Source organism: Tiliqua scincoides, chromosome 1, assembly GCF_035046505.1.
Source record: "Tiliqua scincoides isolate rTilSci1 chromosome 1, rTilSci1.hap2, whole genome shotgun sequence".
NCBI lineage: Eukaryota > Metazoa > Chordata > Lepidosauria > Squamata > Scincidae > Tiliqua > Tiliqua scincoides.
This window is the reverse complement of record NC_089821.1, coordinates 226,428,340-226,439,753: the sequence shown is the minus strand read 5'-3', so window position 1 is coordinate 226,439,753 and position 11,414 is coordinate 226,428,340. Positions and strand designations below refer to the sequence as shown.

General features: G+C 44.7%; 1 protein-coding gene across 1 annotated transcript; it reads right to left on the bottom strand.

The window, feature by feature from the left end:
- Positions 1-1,162: 1,162 nt before the first annotated feature.
- Positions 1,163-10,435, bottom strand: FAM89A (family with sequence similarity 89 member A). Its single transcript, XM_066611404.1, has 2 exons — positions 10,090-10,435; positions 1,163-2,242 (listed from the first exon to the last, which is right to left on the bottom strand). The coding sequence occupies exons 1-2, from the start codon at positions 10,366-10,368 to the stop codon at positions 2,084-2,086; spliced, it is 438 nt and encodes a 145-aa protein (XP_066467501.1). The 5' UTR covers positions 10,369-10,435; the 3' UTR covers positions 1,163-2,083.
- Between the last annotated feature and the right edge of the window lie 979 nt (positions 10,436-11,414).

Sequence of the window (11,414 nt, the reverse complement as noted above, 5' to 3'; positions counted from 1 at the left end):
TCTTCTGAACCTGTTCCATATCCACTATATCCTTTTTGAGATGTAGCAACCAGAACTGGATGAAATACTGTAGGTGTGGCCTTACCATCAATAGCCTATAGCGAAGTTTTGGTTTTTTGCCATAATGTGTATTACTTTATGCTTACTTATTTTGAAAGTCAGATTGATTTAAATCAAGGCACAGTACGGGGGTGGGGGGAGTCTTGGTGGGGGGCGGGGTGAGGCCAAATCAAATTTTTCCATTTTTATTTAGCCATGACAGACTTTTTTTTTGGAGGTAGATGCTGGATGGAGTCAGTACCAGAAAGTGTGGTTTCTTTCCCATGTTTTCTTTTTATTTTGTCACATTCCTGACACTGATTTGAGCCAAGACAAGAATGCTTTTTGTGTATGAAATCATCTCCAGCAACACCACAGAGGACATAAAACAATTTGCAAGTTGCTCAACCTTTAAAAGCTTGATGCTTTATAGCAAACCAGGAAATTCGATCCAGTATTGTCTGGTTTTGAAATGGAAGGGAAGAAATATTTTGTAGTAACTGCTTGTTCTGTCATGATCAAATCCCAAACCTTCAATTATGTCTAGCTCTTAACTATTACAAAGCATCTAAAGGGTGGAGACAGGCTTTTAAAGGTCACTAATGCACATTCATAATTGCCACTCAATCCAGAATCTGATCTCTATCTGCTCTATATAGCGTAGGTTGAAGTTTAACTTCTAGATTCTAGCAACGTGACCTCTTGTCCCAATAAATAAGGGGAAAATATTCAAACAGCACCCCTTAAACTGTAATAGTTTGCAAGTTCATACAGAATCCTTTGGTCTTGCAGGCTAAAGCAGATTTTTAAAAAGCACTCTGAAATGGTATTTGTTATTGTGATTCACTAAACATACTGATGTAGAAAGCTGATAAAGGGAGCAAAATCCAGAACTAAATATTTTAACCTCAGAAAGTTCAGTGTGTCAAATTAACCCTTGTCAAGCGTTTTGCATGTAACCCTTTAAATATTTGTTTCTCACAAATTGGGACCCTTGAGTTCATGTTTTTGCTTCAGTCTGCAAGGAAGACATGTTAGCGACAGCCCTTGGTTACTTCCAAGCACAAATGTATATTCCCATATACATGTATTACAGACACACTCACGCACACAAACACGAAGATTAACTTAATGTAAAGAAGTTTAATAAATTATAGTTCAAGCTTGAATTCTTTCAGTTATGGTAGTATAAAAACAAAAGACTGCATATAATACCCTACAAATTCTTTATGCAGGTTCTTTCGATTCACAGCATACCTTCCAAGCATTTTAATTAGTAGAAAAGATTACCAAGTCTGTATGAAATTTCCTCATGTAAATTACCTGTTGTAAACTAAGTATCTAAATTATGTGTAAACTTGTGTTACTACAGGCAATGCAACATGAGGCAACAAGAGGCAAGCGCCTTTACCATTTGAATAAAATACAAAGTGTTATAAAACAAATTTAGATTATATTGACTTCAATAACTAAAAGTCATACTGACACTTTGTAGCAAAAGGGAAACTGGAATACTGGTGGGAAAGCCTACATTCTCTAATATGTGTAAACTTTGAACTGAAAGTAAAGAGGGTCTTAGAAAATATTTGTAAAGTCCAACCAGAACATTACCGGAGCAGAGAAAAATGACTGCTGTTCAAATGTGATTTATGATCCCAAACGTGTGGACTCCATACAGTTATAGTAGCTACCATTTTACATGTCAGAACTTTCAGGATGCAATTATTTTCTTGCATAAGCCAATTATAGAAGGTCATTTGCCAACATGTGCAAGTTGGAAACACCCAATGCAAGAATTATACTGACACGTCCTGTCAGAAGGGCTCATGGTCTCTTCAAAGCTTGTTGCACGTGGCTTTCCTGAAGTAGAACTCACGCAGTGTGTAACCTGGATTGACAGCATGCCAGAAATAAGTGGGTTGCACAGCAACAGAGCCTCTTTCCTCCAGCACAAGGCAGAGATACACTAAAAAGAGTTCCAATTGGACACTGATGATTTCTTAGCTGCAGACCCCATCCTCACTCTGCCCTTGGCACCACAGTCTTAGAAATATTCTTCCTCTTCCTCAAAGAAACCATTTTCCAGAGCATACGCACAGTCTGCACTTGATACAGCTTGGCAGGCACCTTTATATTCTTGAATAGATTCATAAAGCGAGTAGAGTTGACACAGTAATGACATATCTAGCTGCCGGAGGCCAACCTTGGAGGTGGGGGGGGGGGAAGAGAAAACACAAAAACACACACGTTAATATTCATGGCATAATTCTATTTTGAAAATACTGGCTCTTGCAGATTTTTTCCCCACAGTGTCTCAAGCCAGAAGATCCGCGTTGTACATGGCAATTATACACTATAGCAGGATAATTAAATTCCTTGAGAGATTCCACCCTGCTGAACTAACAAGAAACAGCCTCTGTGAGGGAAAGCTGCTTTGCACAGATGGAGTGTGGCAAAACATTCCTGATGCTTAAGTCATGGTACCGTGCCCTCTTGAACAGCAACAGATCCATGTAACAGTAGGCCAATATCCTGTTTTAAAGAGAAATTAGACAGGATGTGAGCAGACTTGTGTCAGAATCAGATCACTAGAGACTTCCTATAAAGTGAGGGTATATGCATGCAGTTTAAAGTGTGGAAATCAAAAAGCTGTAAAGAAGCAGCTTCATTGGAAATAAAGCTTCAGCACCTCCTCCTATCCATACCGCACTTGAAATTCCACACACCCCACCACCTTTTATTAAACAAAAAACCTCAGGTCTGGCATACAGGCCTCCTCTCCCTCACTGCATCTTGTTAGTTCCTTAAAGTAGGCAGACAACTGGCTGCCTTCCACAGGGAGTAAGTGGATCGAAGAAGTAGTTCACTTCTGTCACGTGACTTCATCTTACCTCACAGGCTTTTTGAGGAAATGCATCAGCATATGACTAGCAAAAAGAAAGCACTCACCACATCTATTAAATTAACACAGAGAATCTGTCCAAGGTATAACAAAGACCAATTATTTGCCAGGCAGCACTTATCTGGGCTGCTCTGCATGTGGCTCCTACAGAGAGGTGTCCAGGGGAGGCATGGTGAAAGAAAAGGGATAGTACCTTGTATTGTTTCAAGCACGGCATGGATGTTCAGTAGGCAGCGTGGTTATGCTAGCTGTCAATGGGTCTTCTGTGGAATTCTACTTTTAGCCATCTATAAACTACCTTCACCCCACATGGGTGGAGGCGCACTCTCCAAGGACACACCACCACATTCTCTCCCTTAACTCTCATCAAACCATACTTTTGCAATGCTCCTCTGCGCAAACTTTTGAAGCACAGAGAGAAGGCCTCTTCCACAGAATGAAAATCCCTACACTGCAGTGTCAAAGGTCATCATAGTGTTTCCTCATATAAAAATGATATACTTTATTTGGAAGGCATTCCTAAACATACTTGGGTAACAGGCTCCACTGAACATAATAAACTTGCAGTGCAGTCCTATGTTTACCCAGAAGTCAGCCTGCTTCCCCCCCCCCCAAGGTGGATCTCGTGATGACTTCCTGCTTGCCTATCGAATCAAGGATGGTGTTGGAATTTAGTTAAGTTGAGCACTGGCCAGGGGCTCTCAGCTATCAGAGACTCCATCCAACCAGGTTGACTCCTGAGCCATCATTACAGATAACACACTGAGTGCTACCGCCATCATCAAGTAGTGGGAAGTGGGCACCATGGGAGGCCTAATACAGGACTTTGCGCCTGGGTCCCCAGCAGCCTGGCAGAGGCACTGACACACTTCCAGCTAATGGGCAAAACTGACATGCAAGCTTTATAATGCAATTAGGTATACATGTAGCAAGGTAGCCAATGACCATCAAGCAAGCTGATTGGAGGACGAATTGCATGGCAAGAGCTCTGACCTAACCTGGAGATTAGCTGATACACCCTCAACACTGGGCTTGGAGTCAGCTGCTTCTGGGGACAACCAGCACCAGGGTTGGGGCAGCCAGAACCAACAATTCCATCTAGTACCCTCATGTGAGGATTGTAACTGCCATCAAAACCATCCAGAGTAAACAACAAGTGAGAAGAGGAAGCTGCTTGTTTTGTTCTAGGATGAAAAATCTATTTACGGAAATACACTGTACACCAGTGCTGAAAAAGGAAAAATCTTTTCAAATATATTTGTGAAAAGGCAAACTGAAGAGCCAAGCTTAGGGCCCAATCCTATCCAACTTTCCAGTGCTGGCGCAGCCGCAATGTAGCCCTGAGGAAACAAATGTTCCCTTACCTGGAGGAGGCCTTCGTAACAGTTCCCCTACTTTAGGATGTAGCACACACCTCATTGGCACGGCGGCACCTGTGCTGGAAAATCGGATAAGATTTGGCCCTTAGGCCTTTTGCAAATATGTCTGAAAAGTTTTCAAAACAATGGAAAGGTGGGATAAAAATGTGTTTATCATATGAAAGCACTGCATCACAGGTGAACAAACTACTAAGGTATTTGAGGGGGTGGCAAGACTAAGAATCAAAACAACAAGAGATGGTGTAGGATTGTTCAAGAAATATGTGGAGGTTAAATATCAGAAATGCAATCTAGATAACATCATTTGTGTGTTTCTTTGAGATGCAGCTTCCTTTTCTATCCAAAAGAAACAGATAAGCTTCATAGCAGAGGGTGTGATCCCATCTTCCATTTAAATGCTGAGGTTGCAACAGAAACCACATACCAGTCTAGTGGTCCAAATGCTTTTGTTAGAAAACAACAGTGAAACTCACATTCTGCTACTGTAAACAGCACAGCCCTGCTGCAAATGGTCTGCCACTGTCCAGTGCAAGGGAAGCAGAAACAGCCAGTGGCTCTCTGCACACACCAATGGCCCACTCAGGCCACACCAGAAGAGGCAAGATGGCGGGGCAGGTCATGGGCAGGATGGGGAAGGCTTGAGACAGTGAAAGGGGGGGGGGAAACAGATCCCACATTAGCTACTTGCACCAGGATCCTATTCATCGATTTTTCAGCCTGCCCCATCCCTTTCCTCTCCTTGGACTTAAACCAGCTATATAGCTTGCACAAGTCCAAAGAAGGACACAGGCCACCAAAAAGCCCACTAAGGGATAGGTAAAAAGAGGTTTTTACTTACCCCTTGTTGGCCTTCTGGTTGCACCTGCAACACAGCACGCAGTGCAGGCTGTGCTGGTGTGGCTGCAATGCTGTAGCATAGCAGGGAATAGGAGTTGGCTCAAAATCCCATAAATTCAATGTTGCGAACTAAACTAGTGCTGCTAAAGCCCACAAGATGATCTACAGATGGCAGATTAAGTAGACACATTACAGCCTCATCCTATACTCCATTTTTGCTGTCTGGAGGGATATACACAGCCAGCCCAACCGTGAGGTGAGGTGAGGCGAAGCAGATTGCATCAGTGATGGATTGCAAGGGGTTTGACTGGGCAGCAGATTTGGGGTGCACTTCCACCTTCCTCCAGCCTGCCACTGATGCAAGCAGCAGAGATCCACTTCCTGCTTACACGAGCGAGACGCAGAGCACCCCCCTCCTTACCTTGCTCTGTGTGCAGTTTCTTTAAAGCCAGGGGTGCAGAACTTTCAGAGTTTTTTTTATAGGGACAGCACATGCTGCTACCCTTTTAATAAACATGGAAGACTTATACTGCCAGGTTTGATGAAATCCTGCATGAAGCATTGTAAGGAGCTCTTTTGTACAATGCCATGGCAGAGGCATGGAAGGGCATGCCAGGTTGTGCCAACCCTGGGATGCTGACTAAGTTCCCTCTCAATAGCATTCCCTTTTGAAGCCTGGTACATCAGTAAAGGATTTTGTGAATGTACACCCACAACAGTCAATTAAAAAGCAACCAACATTGCCTACCATTTTAGCAAACTGAGAGAGAGAGAGAGAGAGAGAGAGAGAGAGAGAGAGAGAGAGAGAGAGAGATACCATTCCTGGTGTTAAGAGTTTGGTTTTTTAACTGCACCAAAAAATAAAATTAAACACAGTTTTGAGGAGATGAGAAACTGCTTCTTTGCAGTAACTGACTTGTATATCCTTAAGTGAAATGACACTTAGCATTAAAAAAAGGAATTTCTTATCTAAACAAAAGTCAGTCTGATCTTATCTTGGCCTGTCTTTCCAACATTTGCTACCACTTGGCTTCTCAAAACTACTGTAGGCATACTGCTTCAGGACTTCAAAGGCAAACACTGAGCAAGATTCTTAGCTCTGCCCCTCCAGCTGAGAAGGCAGGACATAGCACCCCACACAGGGAAGCAGGGCGTGGGAATGCCATGCTTTGGAACAGATCTGCTGCAACAGCTTCCTCCTGCTCCTTCCCTGTAATATGATGAAATTGTGTATCCGCTGAAGGGCCTCCCTCAAAAGCTAATAGCTGGCAATAGCTGCCAGCTAATGACTGGCAAGGTGTTGGTAGTGTTGCCCTGGATGTTGGAGGCAATTACCACATTCTCTGTAATTTTATGATGATATTGTTATGCAGTGCTTCTGGAAATGCTTAGCATCCTGACCACAGTGTGGTGCATCCTATGTAGAATCCAAGCCATGCTATAAGGTGTTTCATGTTATATTTCAAAGGACCAACAACAGCTGGACAGCACCATGCTACCAGATACTGCAAAGAGGGAAAAAAATGCCTTTTAATCACATTTTGAAATAGCCAGATATAGAGTGATCACATGATGTGAATATTAATGAGCTCTGGCAGGCTAATTCTAAGGACGCTTATCACTGAGTCACTGCAACTTCCTTCCTTCAGAAGGTGAAACACTCCAGACAAAGTGCTGACAAGGGCGTGTCAGACTGGCAGAAGTCACTGTTGCCTTCAGGAATATCATGTCACAGATTCAAAACAAATGTGTTGGGTACCTAACAATTAAGGCTTGTTTTCCTTTAAGCTTGTCTCTCTTGTGAAAGATATGCATGCCACCTCAAGCAAGAAAACGTTTTAGACTGACATTTTTAAGTGGGAGAATGAAAATACTTGTTAATTAGACATAGTTTATATTAAAAGCCACATTTAATTTTCCAATGAGTTTAGCCCATTTTATATCAACAAGTTTGGCAGTATGACCATTTAATCTCTTTTTTTTCAGTCCAAAAAAATGTTCAGTTTTCAATTGTGCCGTCAAAATTTACTATCAGTGTAAATCAACCAAGGTAAGCAATCCAGTATACAGTTCAAAACACAATTCTGTGCAAAGCAAAATGCCCATCAAGTTACACCAGTCATATTTCAGAAAAAAAGCCAAATGAAGGGAGGGAAAGAAAAAGTCTACAACAGTCAAGTTCCACTTTCTGAAGCAGAACAAAAACACTTTTGTAATCCCAGTGTTGAAGGTAGACTGTGCATATGTGTTCACAAGCAATCTGAAACTATCCGCACTGAAAGAGGAGGGTGCAATGAAAGAGGCATTCTTTCTAAATTCTCACTGAGAGGAACTCTGATATTAAACTACATCCTTTAGGGTTTGTTCTTAAAGAAAGCAGAAAAGACAGGGAAAGAGAAATGGGCTTTAACTGGGATGATACTACTCAGGACTGCCTTTTGAACACACACTCCAGATCAGGAGCCTGTTAAGTTTTTTCTGGCTTGCAGAGCTGATTTCATTTTGAGCTATGCCTTTCCACCACAGAAGGAATGTTTCAGTCATAATCCCTAGGCTAGGATGGATGGAACTGGATAACCATCAAAGGCCTAGATCCACAGGAGAACACAAGTTGTTCTACATGCCAAAAGAGGCTTCCAGTTTCTGTTTCTTCAACTTTGCCTGCCTGTCCCACCTACTTTTGAACCTGAGAAATATTTCAAACACAATGCAAACTGGTTGCATTTTGTTTTAACTGCACTGTTCTTTACAATTGATTGCACTTGATATTTTGTTCCTTTCAGATGTTGAATGCCATCTCAAGTGCTCCATTTATTTGAAAGGAAAGGTAGCATATAAACCATTTAAATAAATACGCATGCACAAAACATTGGGGCCCATTGCTCCACGTTAAAATATTTACCCATGCATGCCCACAGTTTCCAGATTTCTCTCCAATTAGAATGTTATCTCACTAACTATAGTACCATTTGCATTTTCAGGGTGATAATGTGGTCCTTGAAACCTACCATAGAATTTATATGGCACACAACAAGGCTTTTGAGCACCTCTGGTACAAAACAGTCCCCAAAGTAGAACAGTATTGTACAACAGTATGTACACTATGGAGTAGAACATTATGGAGCAGAACTATCTCCATAATATAAACATTGGACTGAAGTTGAGAGAGAGACCTGCTCAATGCCACTGACCGAGTTCATGTAAACCGCTTTGTGAACTTTTTGTTGAAAAGCGGTATATAAATATTGTTAATAATAATGGGAAGTGATATCTGAACTCATTACTTCCTCACAGCTCACACTAACAGCTCACATTGTGCTGTTCATTAAATGGGTAACAGCTCACATTGTGCTATTCATCACATTGGTGGCAGACTAACTGTGGGGAGGAAAGATGAGAGGAGGGAGAACATTTTCAGTGACAATGAAAATGTTTTAGTGTAGTGTTTCTCAAACTGTGGGTCAGGACCCACTAGGTGGGTCGCTAGCCCATTTCAGGTGGGTCCCCATTCATTTCAATATATTAGACTTGATGCTACCATGGTATGTGACTGCATTTGGGGAAATGTGACAGACCTGTACTTTTAACAAGCTACCACGTATATTCTTTTAACAATGACAGTCAATGGGACTTACTCCTGGGTAAGTGTGGGTACAATTGCAGCCTAGGATTGTTAAAAATTTTCCTGCTTGGTGATGTCACTTCTGGTCATGATATCACATCCAATGGGTCCTGACAGATTCTCATTCTAAAAAGTGGGTCCCAGTGCTAACAATTTGAGAACCACTGTTTTAGTGTTCTGTCCCTAACAGCATTTATTTCACATTCATGCCCAACTCAGAGCACACATTTTTGTCTGCAGAAGATTTCAGTTTCAATCACCTTCAGGTAGGGCTGGGTAAGCCCCTGGTCCAAAAACTGGGAGAGCTGCTGTCAGCCACCATAGGCAATGCTGAGCTACAGATGGACCAATGATCAGACTCGTGCAGCGTCATGCATTCACGCCCCAAAACCCTGGACACATCATCAAGGGGGAAAGGGAATATGCTCCCTGTGAGTGCCTCAAAAGTTTTCTCCATCTACTAGAAACAGTTACCATTTGTTAGGTAAGTCTCATTTTCTGTGCTCAGTTTATATTAAACCCCATTTTTGTATATATGCAACGTTGGGCAGAAATGGCTTAAAAGAAGACATCACAGGGATCCAGCCTGCCTGTAAAGCCAGGAACTTCTCCCTGAACACACATCATTGCAGTTCCTCAGCACCATTTCACGTTTTCATCGTGAAATGCCCACGCAACACATCAGGGTGTGTGCACTCAACAGACAAGGTTTCCAGCCACGTGCAGTGGTACGTATGCTATGGTATGGACCTGGGAAGAGCCGAGCACCTGCCCAACCTGCGTGTAGGCACACCGTTTACCATCACGCATGGAAAAAGCCGCCAGAAGGGAGAGAACTGCACTCTGCACATGTTCAGAATCACGACTGCCTGACACAACCGCTCACTTTCTCGAGCCGGGTCTTGGATTTGTACTCGGGACCTCGGTTGCTCTGGATCAAATTAAGTCGCTTGGGTGGGGGCGGAAGGGGGGATTGGCTGGATTTAAGAGCCTGAGTAGGCACGTCTACTCAGAAGTCAGTCCCGTTATAGTCAGTGGGGCTTATTCCCAGGAGCCTGCGAAGAGGGCTGTAGCTTTAGAGCCCAATCCTATGCATGCCTACTCAGAAGTAAGCCCCATTATAGTCAATGGGGCTGACTCCCAGGAACGTGTGGACAGGATTGCAGCCTTAATACACCGAAGGAGAGGAAGTTTAAAAAGCCCCCCGCCCCATTATTGCAATTCAGGAACTGCCCACTTTCCGCTCCGATGTGCGCCGGGGGCGCTTCCCTGCCAGCCAGCCTGGCTCCCTCGGTGCGCCGCTCACTCACCATCTCCTTGCGGAGCAGCGCCAGGGCGGCGTCCAGGTTGGGCGGCTTGGGCGGCCGCGGGGAGCCCCGGCCCCCTCCGCCCCGGCTCAGCTCGTCCTGGATGCGAGACTTCTGCGCGTAGAGGCGCTCCAGGTCCCGCCAGCGCCCGCCGGCTCCTCCCGGGCCGCCCCCGCTGGAGGAGGAATTCAGCAGCCCGCTCAGGCTCTTGGGGAGCGGGGGCAAGCCCGGCCCGCCCACCACCACGCCGCCGCTCCCGGGCAGCCCCGGCCCGCCGCTCATGCTGCTCCGTGGCCGGCCAGGCGCTCGCCCCAGCGCAGCCGGACTGAGCCCGCAAGCGCCGCTCGGCTGAAAGGCTCCCTCTGTGCGGCTGCTGGGTCCGCCCCTCGCAGCAGGGACCGGCCGGGGAAGGAGGAGGCGGCTGTTGGGGGCGGAGGCTGCGCCAAGCAGGGAGGAGGAAAGGCCCCTTCCTTTCTTTCAGGGGAAAGGGGATTGGCAGCCCAATCCTAGCCACACTTTCCGGGGAGTAAGCCCCACTGACTGCAGTGGGACTTATTTCTGAGTAGACACGCACGGGACTGGGCTCTCAGGCTGCAATCCTACTCTTACTTCCCTGGGAGTAAGCCCCATTGATTGTAATGGGGTCTACTTCTGAGTCGACATGCCTAGGATGAGCTCTAAAAAGTTGCCCGGAGGATCTCTTCGGGAAGAAGGAGAAGTTGGTTACAGTGTAAGAGCCCAATCCTATGCCTGTCTACTCAGAAGTAAGTCTCATTATACTCAATGAGGCTTACTCCCAGGAAAGTGTGGCTAGCTTGCTGCCTGAGGTCCCAATCCTATCCAGGGAAGCAAGGTCTGCTCTGGCACTTCTCATGCTTCTGCTATGGTACCTCCACACCATGTCCCACAAACACTTGCACATGATCTTTTGTGGGCTTTGCTGGGTTATCCCATAATAGTAATACTTAATAATATCCCAATAATCTTAGATACTGTATAAGAAAGTGCGGTATAAGGGCCCAATCCTATCTAGTTTTCCAGTGCCAGTGCAACCGTGCCAGTGGAACGTGCACTGCATCCTGTGGTGGGCAAGCAGTTACGGAGGCCTCCTCAAGGTATGAGAACATTTGTTACCTTACCTTTGGGCTGCATTGCGGTTGCACCAGTGCTGAAAAGTTGGATAGGATTGGGCCCTAAATTAGACTGTGTCCAGTCATTGTTCTGTCTGGCCTTATCTATTCTTAGCTCACCAAGGTTTCTCTGACTCCAAGGCCTTTGTTGAGGCTGGTCATCATGCAGCAGACTACAAAGAAGGCATCATTTTCTGA